General features: G+C 34.0%; 1 protein-coding gene across 1 annotated transcript in view; it reads right to left on the bottom strand.

Annotated features, from left to right (window-relative positions):
- LOC143248917 (nose resistant to fluoxetine protein 6-like) overlaps window positions 1-26,855 on the bottom strand; it is a 72,931-nt gene extending 46,076 nt beyond the window's left edge. The window contains exons 1-6 of the mRNA XM_076497908.1: window positions 26,424-26,855; window positions 15,127-15,356; window positions 10,693-10,807; window positions 10,332-10,419; window positions 8,595-8,707; window positions 5,712-5,882 (exon numbers count right to left, since the gene is read on the bottom strand). Of these exons, the coding sequence (XP_076354023.1) occupies window positions 5,712-5,882; window positions 8,595-8,707; window positions 10,332-10,419; window positions 10,693-10,807; window positions 15,127-15,356; window positions 26,424-26,742 (1,036 nt within the window). The 5' untranslated portion in view covers window positions 26,743-26,855. The remainder of the gene's footprint in view (window positions 1-5,711; window positions 5,883-8,594; window positions 8,708-10,331; window positions 10,420-10,692; window positions 10,808-15,126; window positions 15,357-26,423) is intronic.
- Between the last annotated feature and the right edge of the window lie 778 nt (window positions 26,856-27,633).

Below are 27,633 nucleotides of genomic sequence, written 5' to 3'. Positions count from 1 at the left end.
ATTGAACAATTGGAGACTAGAACCAACGTCCTTCAACATGTTGCAAGTTTTTTCGTCATTTAATCTATTAGATCGTTGACTGATTTCTTTAACTAATGAACTTTCCATTTCAACCAAGGCAGATGGAGTGTTTACAACTAAATCAGATAATTCTTGTTTTTCAATATCTGGTTAGATTGTTTTTGTTTTTCCTTCAATCTGATTAAACTTATCCTTGTATTAATGTGTTTTTAGTTTATTATTATATGTTGATATTTCACAGTTTCAGCAGTAATGGCCATGTTTCTCGCATTTTCTGAAATACTTTGGGAAGAGTTGTATTCACAACAGGCTTTTGTGTGAATTTCAGACAAAATGTTCATTTAAGTTACAGCTGAAAAACCCATTGCCTCTAATTTACTTCCTTCATACTATGTAACTTATGTAATTAACAGTTTTCCTTTTAGAATATCATAAAGGAGAACTGATGTTTTGTTGTGTTTTTGTTTATTTGTTTGTACACGAAATACTATTTGCGCTAGTCATCCCTTGCCTGATAAACCAGAAGAAAGGCAACTAGTTAACATCATCAACTGCTACTCTTTACCAACAAAAAGTTGGATTTACCATTGCATTATAACTCTTCCAAAAATGAAAGAACGAGTATCTTTGGTGATGGGAGATTCAATGTTTCCACGTCACTTGATCAGATAACCTTGTAATGTTTTAAAGGTGCCTTTAGTTTTTCATCAATAACTTTAATTGATTTATGTTCCATTGTCAATAGAAAACTTCTTTTAAAGTTGTACATCTATTCCATTTTGTCTAATATGCATACTTTATTCACTGTGACGTACAGAAATTGGTACGGTGACAATGAATTCATCATTTCATATAAAGAATTCAGGAAAGATTGGAGGACAAGTGTTTCTACATCTGCAGATTTGGCTAAGATCTTACCTTCATTCTTACTCTGATCCTTTGTTTATCTCTGGAAACTTCATTCTTGTGTGATACTAATCCTGTTTAATAAGGCAGCCATCAATGATTTATGTTTGTTTGTTTGGGAATTTCGCACAAAGCTACTCGAGGGCTATCTGTGCTAGCCGTCCCTAATTTAGCAGTGTAAGACTAGAGGGAAGGCAGCTAGTCATCACCACCCATCGCCAACTCTTGGGCTACTCTTTTACGAACGAATAGGGGGATTGACCGTTACATTATACACCCCCACGGCTGGGAGGGCGAGCATGTTTAGCGCGACGCGGGCGCGGACCCGCGACCCTCGGACTACGAGTCGCACGCCTTACGCGCTAGGCCGTGCCGGGCCCAATGATTTATGGTTAGTATGTCTCTTAGCTAGAAAACTGCTTACTGTTATTAACAATATTTCTTTTAATTAAATAGGTAGCAAAATTAATAGCTTTACGTTCACTGTTTTTCCGTGTGGTGTAGAGAAGCTTCCTATAATAAGGGTAACTTTCAGCTTTCCTCTTACTGGAACTTCGTATCTCAAGTTGGACGGGTGGAGTGTTTTCAATTGAAACGGCCACATAAATTCAGCTATTTTTTCCCTTTCTTTAATTTTTACCTCTTAGCTTTTGATATTTTTCCTAACTTTCTATAATTTTCATCTTGTTCTTTTTTAATTTTCAGTTTCTCTTTCTTATAACATTTTGCCCGTTTCTTCTTATTATTCTAATTGTGTTGCTTTTTTATTGTTATTATTTTAAATTTCTTATAGTTTTTAACTTCCCTTCTAAATTTCTATCTCTTAACTCTTGATTTCCTTTCCAACGCTAAAATCATGGGTTCGATTCCCCTCGGTGGGCTGAGCAGATAGCCTTTGTGGCTTTGCTAAAAAGGAAAAACACTGATTTCCTTTCATGTTTCTGTGATTTTCTTCGATGTTTTCCTCTAAATTTCTGCCTTCATCTTTTTCAAATGTTTACATATTTCTTTTTGATTTCCACTTAATGATCTTTTTCCTTGTTCTTTTTTCCACTGTTTCGTCATTATGATTATGTCAGAAACTATTGGTTTCTCGACTGGACAATGTTGTTAAATCAGTCTGCTAAATTCTGGAACTTGATGAAGTTGTGATATTGCTGAAGAACTCCAGTAAAGTTATTCAGTTACCATTATCATTTTCTCTCTGTCTTCTAAGTTTATACCTCTTTATTCTTAATTTTCTATAAATTTCTTATTTGCCTTTACTGTCTCGTTGTCTTCAGCACCTTTTGGACCTTATTTCGAGCACATGCCATCACCTTGAAGTTTACTTTTAATTTTGGGGCCTGGCATGGCCAAGCGCATAAGGCGTGCGACTCGTAATCGGAGGGTGGCGGGTTCGCGCCCGCGTCGCGCTAAACATGCTCGCCCTCCCAGCCATGGGGGTGTATAATGTGACCGTCAATCCCACTATTCGTTCGTAAAAGAGTAGCCCAAGAGTTGGCGATGGGTGGTGATGACTAGCTGCCTTCCCTCTAGTCTTACACTGCTAAATTAGGGACGGCTAGCACAGATAGCCCTCGAGTAGCTTTGTGCGAAATTCCAAAACAAACAAACTTTTAATTTTGTCTTATTTATATCAAAATAATCGCATTTCTGACATCCGTGTTGTAGCATTTTATATAGTTAGGGGCGTGTTTTTTTTTTTCATTATTGGGTAGAGATAACTGAAAGCCCAATCCAGTTAAGGATAATGAAAGAAACCCATTTTCTTCAATTATAATATACAAATTTTACAAGCTAGATTCACTGATAGGTCTAGCTAACAAAATAAAATGTCTCTCAACTGCTTGTTCAATTTGCTTCTACGTCTATGACACAATCCAAAACTGAATGACTAACACATTCAGTAATCAATCAATACGATAACACATTTTTTAACAAATTAATGAGCTCGCTAACTGTCTGATCAAATTATTCACTCAATCTTATTACATTCGTAATATTAAGAAATAAAATTTCTAGGTGTCAAGTGTCATCACTATGTCAAGTCTAAACTTTCTTTATCAAAATATGTAGAATTAAAATATTAAAAATATATCCTACAACGTTACAATGAAACATTTTAATGACAAGGGGTATCCAGCAAGATACTGGACTTCAAAAATGTATCCTTCAAAATCAGTATTTGTAGTCCACTTTTACAAATTACAACTACAATTACGGTTATTATCCACACACAGCTATAACACTATTTTTCCTAATATTACAATGATGTAAAACAAGCCAATAATAGAAGGAGCAATTGCAACCAGCATTATTGAGACATCTCTTTTGGTTGATTTAACTCTAACCGAGGATGTATACTAATTTATAAATATCACTTGTCCCCTCACAATAGCTCAGCAGCTTGATGTTGGCTGACACATCACTGATAGCCCATTTTGTAGCTTTATGTTTTACGTTAAACAAGCAAATTATAACTTGGCTGCTACAAAAAGTTTTAAAATACAACTATTGGATACCCTAGTGTATCGTAAGAATTAATAAACAAATAATTTCATTGTTATAGAGTTATAGTGTTTTATGTTTGAGATTTGATCCATGTAAGTGCGTTTTTGTTAAAATATAACGACAGCCAACCAAGATAAAATGACAAACTATGTAGTTAAATGTAAGATGCGAATGAAATTTGCCTGTTCAATAAAGCAGATCTACGCAAAAGCCATTTGCTTGCCATATCGATATCTCGACCATTGCGGGTGCCGCCCAAAATGCAACTTGTAAGAAACGACATTTTCTGCTGCGACAAGCAAGTTTATCTTTTTAAATTTCTTCCAGCCATATATTTATAAAATGGATGGCGCGCTACATTAGGCATATAATTAGGTTTAAGGATAGGTTGGTAAAGATCACGATAATTAATACAATCGAATCGAGTATACGCTCCCTCCACGCTTAGCATTGATGGTGCTCAAAAGTCATAATCAGTGGCTGAAAATTCAATTATATTTGCTTGGTTGTTAAGGAGAAACAATGACGCAACATGATGAAACTTTGACCTGTCGGAATCTTCGACTTCAACACTACAACAATCCGCATTTTTTTACCCGTAGCGTATTTCAATTTTTTAATTGCCCAAATGAGAGCTTGCTTTTTCAGCTCACCAGGCTAGCAAAACCAAAACAAGGAAGTCAGTTCAAAGAGAAGACCCGAAATTTATAATAACATTCACTGCATTTTACCATCACAGTTAATAATTTGCAGGGTCATACAGTTGAACAAGTAGGAATATGTCTTAGTTTTTCTCCTGTTTCAGTCTGTAAGGATTTATCAAGAACATTTGAACATAACTTTAAAATATAGACAAGTAAAAATACTAATACTAAACACTACTTTTGTTTGTTATGGATTTCGCGCAAAGCTACTCGAGGGCTATCTACGCTAGCCGTCCCTAATTTAGCAGTGTAAGACTAGTGGGAAGGCAGCTAGTCATCACCACCCAGCGTCAACTCTTGGGCTACTCTTTTTCGAACAAATAGTGGGATTGACCGTCACATTATAACGCCCCCACGGCTGAAAGGGCGAGCATGTTTGGTGCGACTGGGATTCGAACCCGCGACTCTCGGATTACAAGTCGAGTGCCTTAACACGCTTGGCTACGCCGAGCCTATTTTGAAAAGAAAAAGTAATCAATATTTCCCGTCATGCAACGATTATCCAGCTTGTAGAATGTATTGTCTGTTGTTTGTCCACGCAACTACCTCGGAAGGTGTGGCTGGATCTCCGCCAAAATTGATATGAAGGTTCATTGTGTCTATGAAAGGGTAAGTACAAATCTTGAGTTTTGGTTGGATGTTTTTTTTGTTTTTTGTTGTTTTTTTTTAGATGTAAGGGAAGCAACTTTTCATGTGCTAAGATAATCTTCTAATCATGTATTTACATAACTCCAGCTAGTACATTAATATACTAGTTTACAATGATTTGGAAATGTAGTCTGAACACATATAATGTATTAGATTGTAATTTGATATTTTAAACAATAATATATATTAGCAGAAAACTAGAAAACAATTGTGGCTAATTTTTTTCTTTTTTTCTTTTTGCAACAGTACTTATTTATAACTATAGTATATCGAGAATAATTTAAAATGATTGCAATGTTTTAGGCCTAACATTAATTAAGCCTTTATTAAGTACGTTCTATATTCAATAAAGAAGTAAATTTCCAATGTAATTTGTGTAGGGTTTTACGTTAGAGCTAAACTTTACCGTACGTAATACAATCAAAATTAAACTTATAAAGTTATTCTACGATCTAACTTGTTGTCAGGGTGAAGAGTGGAATTCTTTAAAAATAGTACAACCCAGTAACACACGTTTATTAAAGTGTAGATTTAACTGGAATTCCCTGGATCTTAGTCTTCGAAATTAAACAATTTTCGGAATGCTAAGTTTATTTATTAAGCTATGATACGTTGATGTAAAACATGTTTACTAAAGTATATTTACATCCGTCTTTTCTTTATGCCTAATGAAATAAACTGCACGTGCTTGCGTATTTAGATAGTAAGATGTGCGAACATTTTCAGGACAGACAAAAACTAATTATTATTATGATAGATTATTATACAAGTTTGCGATTATTTGAAAATCCACACGAGAGCATACATAGTTTATATCCTTACGATAGTTTAATGTTGTAAACTATAATAACGTATTAACATCAAACTTTTCTATAGTTTTTAATTCTACACAATAACATGAGTGATATATAAACTTACGATAATTTGGTATTCTGAAGAGAAAGTATGTATGTCCTAAAATCACCCAGGCTGCCGTTAAAAATCGAATGCCGTGTAATGCAGTGAGACCATCAGACGTTTTTCCAATGTGAAGAAATTTTTTGGTGTTTGTATATAAAGAAAACATTAAAAGGAAACGTAGTCCAGTTCCTAAGTCAGAAAAAAAATATAAATCAACATTTATAAAACCTTAAAAAAGTTATAAAGCAGTAATCTTCAAATGAAACAAAACATAATTAGAAACTTTTTTTTTTCTGCTATAGATTACCTGAGTAATATTTAGTCTATTTGCTGCTAAGAGGTTACTTAAGAGTCGTTCAGAAATGAATGAAACTTTACTTTTTGATAAAGGAAAATATATTAAACTGGTAACAATTGAAATCTAATTTCAAAAACTCGGAAACAAATCATTATAATTTTTAATTTATCCTCTTTTTTGTTGTTGTTCAGATCTTTGCTCAATTTTTTTATTTTAAAATTTTTGGTTTTACATTTTACCAACAAAATACTTCCAGACTGCTTTATTGCGGACCTATTATTTATATTTAAATAGCATAATGCAAAACTATTTTCCTTTAGTTATCTTTTACAAGGAGGTCAAAGTTATTGGTTATTAACTGCCTTAAGTTTTGCTTCCGTTATTTTTTATATTGATGCTCAGACTGTACACATTTTACAGAAGGCAAATTAATTTCTCATAAACATTTCTGAAAACACACTTAAATAGTAAGGAAAAACTACATCATACACACATATACGAGCATCAAAAGCTTTCACAACATTTATATTAATATAAGTTTAAAGATCATTTAACTAGGAAGAGAGGTAACGATTGTCAACATTTTTTTTCGAAATATTATTTTACATTGCTATTTATTACGTTTATTGTTTGAGCCTGTATTTATTACGCTTTTATTATGTTACATTATTTAAAAGAGTTTATTTTATATTATGCTATAACTATACTGTGAAACAAAATGTACTGTCATTTGTTATTAATATTAACATAAGTTCTAATAATATATATATATAAAATAAGATTCAGTGTCTGCATCCTTGTCATGTAACAAACCCCGAGGTTTGAAAAAGGTAAAATTTCGTTCCACTCTTTTGAGAACCTGAGAATTTCTCCAACACATTATTTTCCAGACTGGTGGACTCACCAACTTCTAAAGGATGCCAAAGAAATTGTCTCGGCCCCAAGGTTTGCACAAAAGTAAACTTTTGCGCTCAGCCCTAAAGAGAACTCGGATATTTTGCGAAAATGACTTTTATCGGGATTCTCCGAAAGTAAAATCCAGATTTGGAATTGACTTTCATCAGGGTTCGTAAATAATTAGACCTACTAATTATCACTCATAACTTGATTAAAGAAATTAAACTTGCATTATAGCAGCAATAATAGTAATTCAAGCGTTACATTTGCATTACAATGGACCTGTAAATGTGGGTCATAGACCCATGGGTTCCCTCGTTATATACCATCTTCAATCTAGTTCCATAATATCGTTTATGTAAAAGTAAATAAATATAACAGTAAAAAATAAATGTACACTGCCCAAGTTTACTACGGATCATTGCTTCTAAATTATAACAAATCTACGTTATATTCCCAACCTATAAGTCGTAAAGAAAGTAATAAGCTTAGAGTCAAGTAATAACTGGATAGAATTTACTGCTGTTTTTAATAACGCTCTTGTGAACTATATACTCCGTAGATAGAGGTATGTTTAACGAACTGAACATATTACTTTAAATTGGTTTATATTTGCAATACTAGCATTTGTCGATTTTTGCTAAAGCACTTGTCAAAAGGTGTTTAAACTTGAAGGAATTATGAAGCGGTCTCGTTTGTTCATATGTAGCGAGTAAAGATATATATATATATGTTATTGTTACTTTACTTGTGAACCAAACTCATGTTACCCTTGCCTGGAAACGACACAGAATCCATGGATATAAACATGCATCATTAAGACGACAACACAGTCGTGTGAAATCCAGGATCAAATTGACTCCTGGCTTACCAAATCACTTTTGTGGCACTACAGAAACCTTCTGTGACCTTCAAAACCAACTTGAAGTTATTTTATCGACGCAAACTATTCGTGACAGACTCAAGAAACCTGATTGCCGTCACAGGACGCATATATATGATTCTGTTGACATATGTCAAAAACAAGATTGTTGAGGTTGGGTCAAAATAACCTGGTTCGAATATTCAACGATTGGAAGCCACAGGTCATCATGGGTGAGTACGCCATCGTACCAAAAAGTAAAAATGACTTGGAGAGTGTTTTCACAACCCTACTGGCATGACGAAAGATGCAGTCAGCATCCCTCACCACTCAATCATCAAATATAAAGGAATGATTGTCATAATATATATAATAGAAACGACAGCTTAATGTGTGGAAAATTTGTGTAATATCTCAGATTCGAATCCGGCTCGCCATCTTCAAAACTTAGATCTCTGTCACAGAATCAACCCACACGCACCAGAGTTCAAAAAAGTCCCACCATCACAAAAAAAAAAAAAATGTTAGAACATAACCACTTAACTGTTTGTTGAAATTGTTATAGAATAATTTGTCATCTGGCATTAAATAAGATACAATAAATCCTAAAGTTCAACGTGTAACTAATTTCGACTTTTACTTTTGAAACAATATAGAAAAGGAAACAAAACTGAACGTTGCCTCAACGTTGCTCCTAGAAAGAAATGTGATAACAGACTGCTAAATCCTTTAGCTTCTCTTATCATTTGAAATAGTCAAATTGATAAAGTCAACTTTATCAGTAGAGATTTACATTAAGCTATAGATTAAAACCTACTTATTTTTGGACATTTTTGTATCTCACCTGAAACTGAGCCTTGAATTTTAATTTCACTTCCACTTGGGACAGTAAACCGGGTAACACCATCTAGACACGTACCCATCAAAACTAGAACTCCAATTATTCCTACTATTGCCCTAAAAAATATACGATAATACAGAAATTTATGTGATTTAGAAGTAATAATATCAAATAAACTAAATTCAAAGGTAAATAATTTTGATTTAAAGTAGCATTTCTTTGTAAAGAATTTGCTATTATTTTTGGATATTCGTCTACAGCTACTTAAGAGCTCTTTGTGCTAGCCATTCCTAATTTTGAACTAAATGACCTAAGAGAAATCAACTGATCAACAGCACTTACCAAAAACTCTTTGGATACTTTTATTTAATGCTGAGATTTGATTGTTACTCATATAACACAGATTTTACGGCAACTAGACCCAAAATATGGGCCTTCAGATTCACATTCCAACAATTAGCTCCCTCGTAAAGAATTCCCTGGTCCATCCGATGAATGATGAATGGTTCACTTTATTAGGGCTAAAACTGATGAAATGAAGTAAACCTCAGGACAAAGATAATGACATTTCAAACAGACGTAAGTGGCTTAAACTACTGAGGTATGCTCATTTGGCAACTGGTACTAGCTTCAAGATGTGTTATCTTTTAAAATGATAGGTACAGAACCATAATATTAGCGTTAGGGTGTTACCGAACTTTTATGATTTTTCATTTAAATCTTTGGCCCGGCATGGCCAGGTGGTTAAGGCACTCGACTCGTAATCTGAGGGTCAAGGGTTCGAATCTCCATAACACTAAACATGCTTGCCCTTTCAACCGTGGGGGCGTTATAATGTAACGGTCAACCTCACTATTCGTTGGTAAAAGATAGTTCAAGAGTTGGTGGTGGGTAGTGGTGACTAGCTGTCTTCCCTTTAGTCTTACATTGCTAAATTAGGGACAGCTAACGCAAATAGCCCTCGTGTAACATTGCGCGAAATTCAAAAAACAAATAAACCTAACCTGTAAATACGTTCTGATAGTACAAGATATAGTTATATAATCAAAGCAATGATTTAAATGTTCAAGATAGATTGTAGCTTAAATGCATTGATGTTGATTACAGTTTGCGTGTTAGAAGGTCAATATAATGATTCTAATATCGTTTAGGGTTGGTCAAAATTATTACAGTAGAGAAGCTATCGAAATAGTACCGGCAACAGAACTTAGAACTGGTGACCAAAACGCTTACTGTCACAATTCATTTATTTCTATACCCTCTCTGTGACTGGTTGAAACAATAAGAATATTAGTTGACTCGATGACGTTGGAACTGATATTATCAGATTCTAGAACAACGTAAAACACAGTAAGCCCAAGTTGTTTTGTTATTACTGGTCATCTCTGTATAACTGTAACTTATCTGTATGGCTGTTTGCGTTTTTCTTATTCCTATCGTGTTCTTTGTAATGTCAGGATATTTGATAAATTGCACTTTCATATTATTTCCTTGGAAAAATTTTGGTGTTGATACAAATAATGTGGGTTACATTTTTAACGAAATAATTTCCAACATTGGAAATATGTTATCCTAATATTTTGTTCATTCAGACTTCCCGTTCAACAAAGATCCCTTCTCTTCTCTGTATTGCTTTTAATCTAGAAATAAAATGGATTTAAAACTGTGCTACTACACCCACAGAGATACAAGCCATTTAAAATAACTTCATATTAATTTTTCTACTAATATAAGACTTACAATGCAATAATTTGTTCTGTCAGCATTGGATATGAAGTCCTGTCGCTACAGTGACGTATGGATGATAACATCCCTGTTGACTTCAAAGCTAAAATTTAACAAATAAATCATATAACTTTTTTGTTTTACGAGATAACCAAGTTAGGGCACAGGTTAATAAATTAGATTTAAGCTAGTTACCGTATCACAACAACGGTTTTTTAACAATTTGTTAGTAGTTACCGTATGATGGCAATTAAATACCAGTTACAGTGTGATTAAAATGAGTTACAAGTTATCATATGACGACAATGAGTTACTAGTTACACTGTGATAACAATCAGTTGCTAGTTAGCGTATGGTGACAACAGTTGCTAGTTACCATATCTTATGATTCTTTCCACATCTTCATTGGAACACGTCGACGGAACACACAATCCGTGACGCAATACTGATTGGGGTGAAATACTCGCCTGTCGAACGAGCTTCTCCACAACCTACAGTTAAAAAAAAATGGCATTACTGGTTAACTTATTGTTTAATTGTTATTTAAATATAGATAAAAGGTGGACAATGAAAGGCAGTGTTTGCGGATAGGTTTAAGTGACGTGTTTCAATCCGTAAGTAACAGCGAGATTAAAATAACATCTCTAGTATATCGTTAAACCTTGAAGCAGCATCAAATGAAGGTTACATCCGCAGTTCGGAGATGTAGAACATTTTAAGCAAGCAAATAAATATCTATAATGCACAATCTGTGAGATAATAATTCAAAAGTTTACTCTTCTTTGTTAATTCTGCTATAGTTTACACCATTGGGATCTCTTTGTTTGAAGTCAAGCATAAAACTGAACATTGGGCTATCCGTGCTCTGCCCAACATGGATATCGAAACCAACTTTCTAACGTTGTAATTCCGCAGACGTATCGCTGTGCAACTTGGGAGCCCATCGCTAAGAAGAACTTTATTTACTTAATAGTAATATTGTACGAACGTATCTTACTCCACCATTTATTAATTTACTTTTTTTCCATTTATGTATACGTCTTTACCATTTGTCAAATTGTGATGCTGTATTTCAAGAATAATTTACGATTTTCTGAGTAATCTCGTCTGGGTCTAATGCTATTAACTCTGTACAATCAGACAACAAAAACTAAACAGGCGTTGTAACTCCATAAACTTACGGTTGTCCCACTGAGGTACAGTTACAACAGAGTGTTCGTACCCCTGGGTCTCGAGTGGTTTTATGCTCATAACTTAAAAAAGTATCACGATTAGGCTAATAGAAGTATAAAGTATTATAAATATTATACTAACACACATCTACATAAATAAACAACAAAGAAACTGTTTATAAACAAATAACCAAAAATAGGAGGAGCAGAAAGTGTTCGTACATTTCAGAACGTGTGAAAACATTGATATTCCCGTAAAAATTTTGTTTAGTTTGGCGAATAAACTACATTATACCATTCCAGAACTAGACATTGGGTTCATAATTATTGGAATTTAGCCAGCAAAAAATGTACTTCCGGCAATTTAGTGCCGTCTCCGTCATTATCTGCTTGGTCATCATGGCGAACAGGAAACAACTGCCCAGTGATTTAAAAACCGAATTATTGTAAAATACAAGTCTCGTGTGTCTCTTTCCGGTATTGCTACACAACTTAATGTGCCGAAGTCTACTGTTCAAAGCATAATTACCAAGTTTAAGCTTACAGGATCAACTGCTAACCTCCCTCGTTCCGGACGCTCCACCAAAATTCCAGAGAGAACCAAGAGGAAGGTTCTCAGAGAAATAAGTAGGAACCATCGTTTAACACGTAATGACATACAGAAACTGGTAAGGGAAACTGGGGTTGAAATAAGCACCTCTACAGTTACGAACATGTTACGCTCTTCTGGGTTCAAAGCATGCCGTCCTCGTAGAACTCCATATTTATAGCCTGTTCATTTGGAAGCACGATTGAGGTATGCAAGAAAACATGTAGATAAACCGTTTACCTATTGGAAGAGTATTCTTTGGTCAGACGAGACTAAAATCGAACTTTTCGACCACAGTGATGTACGCTATATTTTCGGTAAGAAGGAGGAACGAAATTTTCCAAAGAACACCGTCCATACAGTAAAACACAGAGGCGGCTCGATCATGCTATGGGGTTTCTTCAGCTCTTCTGGTGTAGGCAGCCTTCACCGTGTCAACGGAATCATGAAAAAAGAAGAGTATGTTGATATATTAGGCACTTATATCAAGAATGATGTTCGGAACTTGCGGCTTGGGCGTCGTTGGATCTTCCAGCACGACAATGACCCTAAGCACACATCAAAATATGTGCAATTCTGGTTGCAGAGGAACCATATAGGCGTTCTGGAGTGGCCATCGCAGTCACTCGATCTCAGCCGAATTGAAAACGTTTGGCATGAGTTGAAGACCAGGGTTCATCAGCGTCATCCGAAAAACTTCCATGATTTGGAGGCCTTCTGTAAAGAAGAATGGAAGAAAATACCAGTCGTGTACTGTCAAACAATCATGGAGGGCTATTAGGAGAGATTGCACTAAGTAATTCACCTGAAAGTCTACACAACTGACCATTAAAGTAGACGCACGAACACTTTCTGCCCCCCCCCTATGTTTGGTTATTTGTTTATAAACAGTTTATTTGGCGTTCAATTTACATAAAATTTATGTAGATGTGTATTAGTATAATATTTATAATATACTATACTTTCATTATCCTAATCGTGATACTTTTTAAGGTATGGGGAAAAAACTACTCACAACACAGGGCGTACGAACAGTTTCTGTCGTAATTGTACCTGGTATTGATAACACACGACATTGTGCATATTATTTTACGTTTATTCCTGTTACAACTCGTTATGTAATTAATTGGGTGAAATCAATCACTTTAATTGTAAAAGGTGCTCTGCATGGCCAGGTGGTTAGGGCACTTTACTCGCCATCTGAGATACGCGGATTTGAATCACCCGACCCATCAAACATGCTCCTTCTTTCAGCTGTGGAGGCGTTATAATGTTGGTAAAAGAGTAACACAAAAGTTGGCAGTTGGTGGTAATGACTAGCTAGCTGTCTTCCCTCTAGTCTTTCACTGCTAAATTAAGGACGGCTATCATAGAAAGTCCTTGTGTAGCTTTCTGCGAAATTCAAAACAAACCAAACAAACTCATTGTAAGATACCCTGAGAACCCCAGCAGTAAGAAATAGGATAGATACCAATATTAATGTACGTTTTGTTTCTGTTTGTGTGTGCTACTTCTATGTTATTAGTAACCCCATAAATGATGAATTCACGAATCTACAATTAATTTAATGCACTAATAGTTTAGACACTGTTTAGACAGTTGAGGGGTTCTGTACAGTAATAAGTTAAGGCTGAGACATATTGTTAGGGTGCTAAAGTTTTAAATAAATTAAAGTTAAAATTCGGCGTTCGATTCTGCGCCGTAAACACAGCACATAGCTCAATGTGCTTTGCTTTTAAACAAACAAAATAAGTCAAAATTAACCACACTGATAGTGAATGGTAGAAACACCAGCCAGTAATTTGAAGGTTAGCATTTCTTCAATCAAGTGCGAATGCTTCACTAACTGATTATTGATGAATTTCCTAATTCACTTTGCCAACAAACGGGTAGGAAAGCTTACATTGATCAACTTTATTGTAATGGAAATTCTGCTCGTCTAGCGCAGCGGACGCAATGATAATTCTTAATGCTTTTACAGGTTTAGTAACATTATTATTTTTTGTTTACAAATCGACAGGCCTTGTTCAATATTTGTTAAACAAGAAAGTAAATATGAACTGTTTTCCTTACTCATTATAAATGCTGTAGCAATCTCTCACTGTTGGTCCGAGAAAATATTTATTACAAGTAACATTCTTTACAGATTTATGTCACAACTCATCGTCCTGTTTATTAGAATGTTCCTGTTTATCTACCAGTGTAGTTGAAACATAGTGTTCACACCCATTCTCTGGAAAGCAACTTTGCCATAGTCAGTGACCCTCTTGTGTCATTCTGGACTTCAGTTCCGAAGTCACTCATATTAGAATCTGTGAACTATTCCTTTAATGGGAATTTGTTTTATTACCTGGAAGACCTATTCAAACTTTTCACCTCAGGCGTATCCTATCTTGCAAGGTCATCAGAGAATGAAGATGCCAGAAACTTGAAATATCACCAATACGATGCAAAACTTAGAGAACTCCAGAGCTTTTTCGCTTCGACCTAGTTGGTACTACTTGAGAATAGATCCCATTTATAGATATGTCATCTTGTTCTAAAAAGTACACGACATTTTGAAATTGTAACCTCATCATGTTTTCAACCCAGTGTAATATTTATTTCTTTTAGAGTTAAATACCAGTTATTTTCATTAAGTAAAAGCTCAGCAACTACAGTATATGTCCTCGGATTGGCACAACTGTATTGTGTCTGTGGTTAAATACATAACTGTAATTGCGAACGTGTGCGTTTACAATAATTTTTCACCATCTCACTTTAAAAAGCTCATTTATCTCTGTGTTTTAGAATTTGCTTTTTATTAATTAACATCTTGTACATTTCTTTGTGTGTGTTTTTGTGAACGATTTGTTAAATTATTAGTTTTATTGGATTTGACACTCCATTAAATAATTATATTGTTTTTTGTTTACCTACCCAAAGGATTTACAAGTTAGCAGGAAACACATATTTGTACAAAACACTGATTAATATCTTTCTCCTTTATGTGAGCAAATTAAAGTGAAAATATCAGATGAAAATAACCATTTTATATTATTAACATTACCGACTGTTGGCTGTCTGGCTTTTTTGAACTGGTCCTCATGTCTGATTGATTATTTGGCATCAAAGGAAGTTGATATTCTGCTAAACAGTACTTCCCTTCAAAAATTGGCTTCTTTTCCTTGTTGCTGGATTTTTGTGGGACTGAAATCTTGAGACATTGGTCGTAAGCTCCCAACATAGACAATGTTCCTTCAAGGACCCCACTTGGTGGTTTTCCGATTGAATCGACCACTAAATAATACAGAAACAAATACATTACTTCATGACGCATTGACTAGTTATACTTCCTGAACTTCATTTAGAATTTTTCTGTTTTAAAACCTTTTACTGGCTGATGCTTTTAAAATAAGACTTGTTTTAGGTGCTACACGTGTATGTGAATAAACAAAATTTTATTATCATATAATGATTTGCTACCATTCTTCCTAAAGTGAATTTTTAACAATACTTCGCAAATATTAACAACAGCTATAGCCTTAGAAGAGTTAATTTAATGGTTTTACTAGAACTATTCTACAACCTAGAAAACAGTGTTTTGTGATAGATAATGTGTCTTTATTTATGCATTAAAATTTTACACAACATCGAATTACAGTAAATGACTTTTATAAGCTTTTATGTGCAAAAAAAAAAAAAAAACCAACAAAAACAGCATTTTTAAACCTGTAAGAATCATTTTCATTGTGTTGAATTATATATCCATATGTAGATATGATATTTGGTATTTTCAACCTGGGCTATACTGTGGGCAAAACAAAGGCTAAACGGTTAGACAAGAAACTTCAAAAGTTCAGGCATAGATTTCCATAATCTTGGACTTTTTACCTGTTTACGGAACTCGCTGCATTCACGATTACTCTTTACCCAATACGATCACAAATGGGCGTGCAGCATATTGAGACGGCCCGGCATGGTCAAGCGTGTTAAGGCGTACGACTCGTAATCTAAGGGTCGCAGGTTTGCATCCCCGTCAGGTCAAACATGCTCGCCCTTTTAGCCCTGGGGGCGTTATAATGTGACTATTCGTTGGTAAAGAGTAGCCCAAGAGTTGGCGGTGGGTGGTGATGACTAGCTGCCTTCCCTCTAGTCTTACACTACTAAATTAGGGACGGCTAGTGCAGATAGCCCTCGAGTAGCTTTGAGCGAAATTCAAAACAAACAAACAAAGCATATTGAGGGGCATAGTGTGGACTCGAGTATTGACTATTCGGGAAACCTTGTTTAAAAGCCCAAAATAATTATCATACATTTTCTATTCAATCCGTATACTATTTTATATTAAGACCCCGTAAGCCTATGGCCCACAAATGCAGGGCCACTATAATGCAAATTTAGCTGTTTTAAACAATTTACGAAAGGTAATTAGTAGGCCTAGTTTTTTACGTGATCAAATGTACGTGATCAAAAAGACTTTTGAAGACAAGCGAAAGAACACATGTTCAAGCGGGTGAAAACGCATCATTGTTAAATGAATATTATTAATATACAAGTGAGTATTATCAACGTCTATAAAACTATGAAACAACCCAACGACCTCGTGAATACTCTCAATAGCACTGTATTAGCAGCATCAGATTACGCTATTGAAACATTATAGACAGAGTTAAATTTTCTCCCTATTTTTACTCAACTATCAGTAGAGGAAAGGCTATGATGCAACTGAGACACATCGTATGTTTCCATTGTCAACATTTTCCATTCTAATTATTTAGGCTATCTTTCTTTGTTTTTTGGTTAAGAAGTTAGTTTGTTGAATGACGTACAAAATTGTAATGTTTTCAAGCTAGACTCGAGCGCTTTCAAATAGTTGACTGTCCTTCTTCAGAGTTAAGTGATGTTTTTTAATCATTGTCGTCTACAAATACGGATTGTCTGATGCATTTTATGAATCTCTTCTTTCATTTTTTTTTATCTGCCGCTAAAAGTCGACGACTACAATTTTCTTTGTGATACATGTACTAAATTTTTATTGTAAATGAATAAAAATTCTAATGGAAAATATTTTTAACAGCTGGTTTAAAAAACATTGTTTGATGAGCAGTTACTGCCAACTCTGTTTGAGATTCATGCTTTTAACCACGAGGTTAACTTCAGATTAACTATGATATGTTTATATCAGATATTCATCACAGTTATTATGGTTTATATACGTCAATAAATATTGTTCTATGAATGTAGTAATTGGTATTATTGTATGTCGTTTCCTCCAGTGGGTCAACAATGCTTATATCCAGGATACGATTCCAGGAGGTGTGTAGTTTTACACTAAGGAAATCACAATATTATATGTGATTTGTACAGGTGTAAAAAATTTTAAATGTCTATGTTACAACACTACTCTTTTGTTCGATATTCCTATTAAAAATGCAACCTTGATTCAATTTTATGCAATTCGGTTAAATGTTTGAAATGTGTTTCTTCCTACAAACGTTTTTGAGATGTCTTGTTTTTCTTTTACAAAAAAAAACAGTTAGTTAGATCTCATCAGAAAACGTAAAGTTTCCAACATTTAAGCTTGAATTAGAATATTTAAGTTTGTTTACACTACTAATTTTTAGAAAAGTTAGAAAAATGCAGCGGTGCTGAAATAACTATCTTTTATTTTAACATTTATAAACATTACTATCTGTTGAAGCACAGAATGTCTGTTTTCATTACATTGCCGGATTTGATCACAACCAGAATGTTAAGTTAGTAAACTAATTTCAGTGAGAAATCTAATGGCACTAAACCCTAATAATGTCATTTTAAATTTGTTTGTTTAAGTGAACATCTAGCAAAAGGTTTAAAGTTTTGATGGCTGGTCATAAATTTAGTTTCAGAGATTACTTTCTCATCCTTTAAATCTATCTACAGAACTCTTAAATCATTTTTTTCCAGTTTTAACAAAGATAACACTAGAAAAACAGAGTGGCTCATCAAAACAAAATTTTAAAATGCGGCATTTTCAGGAGTTCTTTAATTTCAACCCATTAAAGAACTATTCTTCTGTAAAACAGGCTAGGTTTTATATCTTATACGAAATTGTCATTAACTGAAACAATCTATTTTCCTCATCTTTTTACTGTAAGAAATCATTTACTGGATTATACACTCGTTTCACAAAATTTTATAATATATTTCTTCATTCAAAACTTTCTTCTAATTCATCTAAATAGAAAATTTAATATCTGTTCTAACTACAATTGGCTAAACTTTGAAATTTTCAAAATTCACAATATGCTACAAAGTAATATATTTTCTTATACTTTATTACATGGAAAGTTTGTACAAATGCATTGTCTCAATTCAGTAGTTTTCGCTCCTTTTATGTACAAATATAGTTTTAAAATCTAATCCCAAATTAAAACAAAACTCGCAAAACATATTACCCGTAAGTTAATCAAAGTTCAGTATGAAGTCAACATTTAGAATCAAAAACGTGTTTAAAACCAAAGAAACTCTACCCATCTCTACGTGCTAGTGGTTCGTTTAAAGATACACATATGGTGTGTGTGTTTTTTATAGCAAAGTCACATCGGGCTATCTGCTGTGTCCACCGAGGGGAATCGAACTCCTGATTTTAGCATTGTAAATCTGAAGACTTACCGCTGTTCCAGCAAATACCACAAATACGTACGTGGAAATTTCAACTAGAAGTGGATATAAACTAACTAATCGGCTTGAGTCTTATATCCATTGCAAAGTGAGAATAGCAATCATCCCGTACTGCTGGAAAACCTTAAAATTCTTTGCTCTAGCGCAAAATATTGTGTATTATTTAACTAACTCTTCGTTTTCGATGATCACTTGACACCAAATGATAACAACTTGTCCCTTTGCCTTTAACCTAATCATTTCCAGATTAACAATGTTTTGATTTATTTATCACTATTATTTTAAAAGATGCAGGTATTTTTACTACAGTAAAACCTGTCTAAGGCGGAATTGCGCGGGACCGATTAAAATTTACAGCTTAAGTAGATTTTCTGGCTCAGACACAGTGAACATGCGTTTCCTTAATTACATATAATTTTTTGGCGGAACGTTATACTTGCTTAACTCAAGGAAAGTAAGACGTTTGTGAATAAAGTTATTATACTCAGATTCGTGAACCTGACGATGACTGAAGAAGGTCGAAACGTTGTTCGCTCTTTTACGTAAAATATTTTTTCAACCCAAACGAGCCGTTTTTGCATATATATTTCTCTACAAGTGGGTTTTCTCGACATCACTGAAAGTTCTTATACTGTTTATGATATATTTATTAAAATAAGAACAAAAATACACATTCAAAATATACATAAGTACACAATATATTAATCAAAGTTTTCCTTTTTAATGATTTTCTCTTAATATTTTCAAACTTGCGCCTGCCGCACATTTTATTGTTCGTTTCATTATATTAGTGCCCCCCAGTGGATCAGCGGTATGTCTGTGGACTTACACACTAAAAAACCGGCTTTCGATGTCCGTGGTGGGCAGAGCACAGATAGCCCATTATGTAGCTTTGTGCTTAATTCTAAACAAACAAACAAATCCATTATATTAGTACTGTTTAAATGCATGTTCTTTCTAAACATATATTTGTATTAAAAAATTTCAATTAACAATCAGTGGTATTTGGATCTTTTTATGGGTCAGGTTCACAATCCTTCTGACGAATATATTTCAAAACTTGAAATTGTAAAAGGAAAATACAAATATTAAGTGAGACTGTAGTTGTTTACTGTTTAACAGATCTATCACCGAAAAAAAGTTATTCCTTAAACTAATTTAAATGTCTGATTTTAACTGTTTTTTTTAATATCGGTCATGCGTAAGTAACCAACTTGTTCTAACCACAAGTAGAACTTTTCTCATAACAGTTCTCCCTCATCAAGCGACCCAGCACGGCCACGTGGTTAAGGCACTCGACTAGTAATTTGAGGGTCAAGGGTTTGAATCCCCATCACACCAAATATGCTCACCCTTTCAGCCGTAGAGGTGTTATAATGTGACGGTCAACCCCACTATTCGTTGGTAAAAGAGTAGCCAAGAGTTGGTGGTGGGTGGTGATGACTAGCTGCCTTCTCTCTAGTCTTACACTGCTAAACTAAGGACGACTAATGCAGATAGCTCTCGTGTAGCTTTGCGCGAAATTCATTAATCATTCAATCTCTCATTCAGTTACATGACACATTTTATGAATACCGATTAGCGGTTACAACAGGTGTTAATAATTTATTTCTCCAGTGTTATAAATGCAAAACTCGTTCTAGACAGGAAATCCTTGTGTATAATAAGTTGGTCAAGGAAATGCATCTGAAAACTAATTTACCGCTATTATAGGTCGGATATATTCTTTGTGTCTTTGAAATTTTTCTGCCGTACAAATAAAGCTGCATTTACTTAAAGGATGTTTTACATAACGATAAAGTAGTTTCGAAAGGGCTGGTTTTCAATATAACCCATAAAAATGTTGGCATTACTGGGAGCCATTTTAGTGCCCATATCAATGCCGTTAACTTGAATGAAATGCTCGTTATTAAATTCGAAGATGTTCAGGGATAGAACTAGGCTGGCAAGATCGGTTATTGTTTGAGATTCTGATGGGTTAGAGAGAATTAATGCGGACTTTAGAATTTCTAGTCCTTCATCATGTGGGAGGTTTGTGTATGGGGAAAAAGACTATTTGGTGGTAACTGTCTGTCAGTATTAATATCTTCTATGATGTTGAGAAAGTGGGTAGTATCCTTTATGTAAGAGGAGAAGGTACAGGGAATACATTTCATGTGTTGGTCAATAAAAGCGGACAGCTTTTCAGTAGCCATGTTTGGAATGGGACCTTTTCAGGTATGATGGATGCAGTTAATTTAAGGAAGCTTAAGGGAAAGCACGATAAATGTTTGAATGACAAGGCTGGCTTTCAATTTTTAACTTTTAGTTTAGTTCAGTGAATATGACGGTCTAGATGGAGAAAGGTACATTTTTGTTCTCTAATGTTACATTAAACTTCCATCACTCAATATATAATATAACACTTCATACTTCCATCATTCTTTGTTTAATAGAATATCACATACTCCTATTACTCAGTGTTTAACGCGACGTTACTTACTCCCATCACTCAGTGTCTAATTTAACTTTATATAATCTCATCATTCATTGTTTAATATAATTCTAAATATTCCTTCTCACAAGACTTTCAGATGCTTCTCTGCTATAAATCTGCCATCACGCATTGTTTTAAATAAATCTATATATTTCTAACTCTCGATAAGGAATGTATCCACAACCAGTACTGGATTAACACATAGTCCACGTAGGCCCGGGCCTACACTGACCACTCAAGTAAAAAAAAAAGAAGTTTTATTCCTCTTTTTACTTTACATTCTGTTGATTATATAACGAAGGCCAAATTTACTTAAAACCGTGGTCCCTGTTGTCCTACTTTTTATCGTCATACATAATTCGATAATTCTGTCACGTTGCATTTCCTAACAGGATATCAAGGACAAAGTACGAAAACGAGCTAAACTTTGGACATGTTTATGTCTTAATTAAAATTTTACAATTGCCAAATCAAACATTAATCTTATAGATTTGGTTTGGATTCAACAATGCCATTTCAGCTTTGAAGTGTTTTAGAAGAATATTTAAATAAATTATTTTATTTTATATTTTTTTGGAGCAGTGTTGAACTTTAAAATGAAATTCTGTTTATGCTTTTACTTAAAATGCGAACTAGGGAAATAAAAGTTGAGTTTGAGAAAACTGATACTTTTTACAATCCAAGAGATCTACCACAGGCCATACATTTCTATGGTACATATCTCCTAGGGTATTTAGCGAAGTAATGGAGACTAAAGAAACTTGATCAGTACATTTGAATCTCTGTAACTCATGAAAAGACATCTGCATCACACAGCAAAAAGTGGGCATTTTATTCTGGTATCTTGAATTGCTTGTACATCATCTGTTTGATGTGAACTAAATTATGTTAGTGAACTGCAGTTTTTACCAATGTTATTTAAATCGGTATGCAACATAATTAGATTTACGTTTTTTAATGACAAATTATTTATTCATTTTAAAATCAATTTGTTTATTTTAATATAAAAATATTTATTTTAGTTGCATTAACCTTACTCATCACTCAAAAGAACTAACAGATCAAAAAACTACTATTTTCTTTTTATCCCGGAGCACTACAATATTCTAATGTTGCAGACATTCGTCTAAAATATACACAAATGTACCTACAACCTTGTTGTATTACTTTTTACCTTGTAGTAATTTCTTGCTATTTCTCGTATTCAATAATTCCAGACTTATTCATCAGCTTTTTCTCGACTGTGCACTAGTTCGGTCAATTGAACCGACCTCGTATTGGAGAAAGAATATTGACTACGTGTATCTACATGAAATACAGCAATATTTGGATCAAATGTTTAAATCTGTTGTTCTAAAAATCAAACGTATTACAAAAGTACTTGTACTTAAGGTATGAGTCTAATTTTCTGACAAGATGTTTACTCAGACTCTGACAAGTTGGAGTGTAAGGTGGTGTTCACTTGAAAGCTAAAAAACACTTTTGTACATCGTGGATTTCGAATCATATATGCTTGAAATCCAATTATATATCAATACTAACGTATTGTGCTACACATCTTAAGCATATTAAAATATAAATTTCAAGAATTAAAATATTATTACTAATAAACTCTATTTAAATCTGATTATACTGTAGTATTGGAAGGAGTTATGGAAACGGTAAGGAAAATGTATAAAATATAAATGATATTGGAACACTGCCTCTTTATTTATTCAAATGACCTGTACCATAGTACACCTATACTTGATACTTTTACGCTGATTGGCTGTCATTCATCCATTCATTAGTCTTACTGTGTTATTAAACACTACATTATTTATATGGTCTCTTGGGTTTTTTCTGTGTCTGCCATACCCATTGACTACGATACATTTCGTTCAATACCAAAACTTATTAGATTAGCTGGGATTAAACAAACATAATAATGGCCAGAACGCTCTTTATATAAACATTCTGTCAGGATATTAAACCAAAAATAATATAAATATTGAAAGTAGCTATAAATATCAACAAAGCAAATGACCACACCAGTCATGTGGGACTACTAGATAAATAGCGTTTAATGATACACAGAATATGACCATATACATGAGAATACGAGTGTTTTAATATTGCATAGCTTACAAAACAAGTTATAATATACTACAAAACGAGGTAAACCCTACAAATAAAAGCATAATAGCCGTCTATTTGGAAAAGTTTACCACTACTCTACCACTGCCTTCTTGAAAAGAAAAGTGACACAATTACAAGCAACTTTTTACTTCGACATAAAAAATAACTGGTTTCTGGTACAATACAAAGTCTGGAGTAAGGATATCTAAAAAAAAAATGCCTAAGCCTCTCTCCCCACACACACACAAGTGGTTCAGCTAAAAATATGGCTCCTATACTCGAAGCTTTAAACACTTCTAAACAAGTTTATGTACATATACAGTAAAAGTAGAATATTGGTTCAATAATTTGTCAAGTTTCATACATTTAATCAAATCGATTAAAGTAATAAAGTTTCAGAACTCACCATTAGTACGTTTTTAAACATGTTACTAACTTGAGATTTACTTTGCAAAATTCTCGAAAGTAGTTATAATTAAATATATGAATTATTACGATAATTAGTTATAATTGACATAATTATCAGTATTATTAGTTAATAATGTAACTAACCAAACGAGATAATGCTAAACTATACAAAGGATGTTCCATAAATCCCAGGAGATAGTGAAGGACGCACGACTGCTCATGTTGTTCGTTGTTTCTCTAACGAATTAAATAATGAATACTAATCAGACACAATTTTAGTAAGTTGACAGTTTAGTCATGCAATATTTGGAAACTTCGTAATATTCTGTAAAAGCTTTACTTCCACAGTTTGTTGCCTGTAATGTTCAGAGTATGGCAGGTTTATCTGTTTGTTGTTGTTGCACACAACGTTTCACAAAGGGTTGTCTGTGCTGTGTCCACTGAAAGTATAAAACCCTACAATTAGCTTAATAAGGCTTATCGCTGAGTCTTCTGGAGGAAGAAGGTTCAGGATTGTAAAGTAAGCTTTACTTGTGAAAAATGTTAGACTTTCTGATCCTTATCTAAGAAATCCCAAAATCTACAAACTCATCGTACTGTAACTAACGAATTGCGAGAGGAGAGTGTAGCAACAAAAAGATTGGATATGTTGTTATGGCAACAAAACCATAAGCCCTCGGGTTGCAGTATAAACATGCTCCACACTTCAGGGCTTCCAATGCGCTGAACGGGGTTAGATAAATTCCATTATTCAATTAAACAGGAGTAGTTCAAGAGTTGGCGGCGGATGCTGTTGACTAGCTTCCTTTCTTCTACTGTATTAGTTCAAAATTAGTGGTAGCTGCATGTAATGGGCCTTATATAACCTGCTGGTTATATACAATCTGCTGATCGTGAGATCAAAATACTTCATCGAGTTTGCTCGCCTTTTGAGCCCTGTTGGCGTTATAATGTTACTCTCAATCCTACTATTTTTTAACAAATGGTAGTTCAAGCGTTAATAATGAGTGGTGTTGAATAGTTGCCTTATCTCTAGACTATCACTTCAAGGTTAGGGACGACTAGCGCATATACTTAACAAAATGATAATCTATGTAGAAATAACTCTGTACGTAGTCTTACGTGAAAATTCTAAAAGAAAGAAATAAACAAATATTCACTTTACATTCCGACAAGCTAACCACAAGTCTTGTTTGGTCAATAATTGTATGATGCGATGGGTAACTTCTTAACTTTAAGTTACTCATTGGAAAAAGCAAAATATATGGTAACTTCTTAACTTTAAGTTACTCATTGGAAAAAGCAAAATATGTGTTAAACAAAAAAATTAACACTGAAATCAGAAAAGGTATTTTTAATTTATTACTCTCATGGACAACACAAGATTTAGCGAGAAGATGCTTTTGCGTTAACTGGTTTAAAGAAATTCATTTGTATACAGTTAAACAAATATGGCCTGGCATGGCCTAGCGCGTAAGGCGTGCCACTCGTAATCCGAGGGTTCGCGCCCGCGTCGCGCCAAACATGCTCGCCCTCCCAGCCGTGGGGGCGTTATAATGTTACGGTCAATCCCACTATTCGTTGGTAAAAGAGTAGCCCAAGAGTTGGCGGTGGGTGGTGATGACTAGCTGCCTTCCCTCTGGTCTTACACTGCTAAATTAGGGACGGCTCGGTGCAGTGGGCTAACAACCTACTCACTTAAATACTTTTTGAAGAATCCGCAAGCGATTGCGGCCCTATGTTCCTAGATGAAATCTAATGGTGATAACTAACTAACTAACTAAACAAATATGTGACAGAATTATGAGCGCGGGAACGAAAAGGGTGAAATAATGAAAATAGAAAATTTTCACTCCTATAATACAAGAGATAATTTATTATAAATTGCTTGTCATCCTTACTTTCTATTTCTCACATATACACAAGGTTTAGGCTTGCAAATGTTATTTATTTATAAATATGTCATACTAACAAAACACATTTGATGTTACCAGACAAATGTTACTCATTATAGAATATCCAATAAGAACTGTTTTTAAAATTCAACGTTGGAAATTGGGTACAAAATGTTAATAGTTCAACTCTGAAGCGAAAGTTAGGATTTTGTATTCCTTTAAAGTACGGCACAATCACACCCTGGAATTATCGTAGAGCCTTATATACATAAATATATATACACTACATTTCGGGTTTGTTAATAAAATGTAAAAATACATTAATTGACATATTTCAGGTATTATACAACACTCTTTTATGACTAGGCTAAAAACATAGTGTAATAAAAGGTGTAAAATGAAATTATTTTGTTTGTTGTTAAGTGCAATGAACGATCCGTGCTCTTACTGCAGAGCAACCAAGGGAGCATAAGAAACGTTAAATATCCTGAGCCTGACTTATGTATACCTATTTATTACTTTTCTTAAATAAGGACAAAATTGGTGTCGTCTATTTATTGTTTTGGTTTATAAAATACCTTTACATGTATTATTTCTTGGCCTTTAAGATTTGTGTTATGCATATCTATATTCAGGATTTATTAATGGGTTTTTTATAGCTGCAATCTAATTTTACGAAAGTGTTACTTCGAACTCAAGATCACAAAAACAAATCTTATCATTTATGTTTCATGCATACCTCTAAGTCTCACAATATCACATAGAACTAAAATATATATATATATATATATTATTTATTCTTACTTTGTAAGGCCCATTCTCGAAGTTTCCGGAGATCCAGGATCAAACGAAAAAGAGCAGAAGTACAAGAAGCTGACAGCTCTACTTCAGAAGTAGCTCGAACCATTGATGGAAGAGCCATCTTAAGAATATTTTTCACCCCGTTTTTCAAAACAACCTCAAGTTTTTCGAAAGCAGTGGGTGGTTTTGGTTCATGGTTCGTTGTTGTGTTACTTGTAAGACTGGCGTATTCTTCCGTACTTGCATCTGCAAAGTGATAGCAATTAATAGAACATATAATTACCACAAAACTGAAACAATGAATAAATGAATAGGCTGTCATCTCAAATCTAGGATGTGAAAGTCAAATAAAACATTTGCCTCGAAAGTGAAAGGAGCGTTGTACTGAATGTGTTAGAAAACTAGTTTCTATTCGGCGCTTTTACGCTTATATATCCATTTATATTAGAAAGTATGAATCAAGGACGAGTGTACGACAGGTCCCGGTTTTCCTTATTTGCCCATAAGCGTACAGTTTTCACCACCTGTTTCGAAATCAAACAATCAGGTAAACTAGCATAGTATCTTACTCCTGACAACGTTTTAAGAACCACCCGAAACTTAGTAAGGGCTAGTAATTTAAGTAAACTGTATTTATTTATGTCTGAGAACTATTTGGTTTCAAGAGAAAAGGAATCAAGACGCGAATTTTCAGTAAAACCTGTGTCCTAACAAATTACAATAAAAAGTAAACAGCAGAAATATCACAAGATATGTTCGTTTATATACATGAAAATTTAACAATGTAAATATGTACAGGCATGCAAGCGCCTTCGCCAATGTCGAAATAAGCACGATTTACAAAGGGCATTTTAAAGTCGAAGACTTCCATGTTTCTCTATTATAAATAAAATCTGTAATATCTTTCCCGAAATGGAAGGTTTGGTCAAAAATAATATATATACAGATTATGAGCACACATTCTTAACACATGCTATACGCATAACATTCATCTAACCTGAAGATGACCTAGGAAGGTCGAAACGTTGTTCTTTGCTTATCAATAAAGGTGTTAATACCTATAACAGTCATCCTGAGATACACAATTCAGCTAAGAAACACCCTTACTGTGACACACAAATGAAAAACATACACATGTTTACGAGGTTTAATTCAGACTACAAGAAGTTTTTTGTCGTTGTTGTTTATTGCGTGCAGTTAGTGATCGCATAAT

Source organism: Tachypleus tridentatus, chromosome 4 (genome assembly GCF_004210375.1).
Source record: "Tachypleus tridentatus isolate NWPU-2018 chromosome 4, ASM421037v1, whole genome shotgun sequence".
In the NCBI taxonomy this organism is placed as follows: Eukaryota; Metazoa; Arthropoda; class Merostomata; order Xiphosura; family Limulidae; genus Tachypleus; species Tachypleus tridentatus.
Note: the sequence above shows the minus strand (reverse complement) of the source record. Positions and strands in the feature narration are given on the sequence as shown.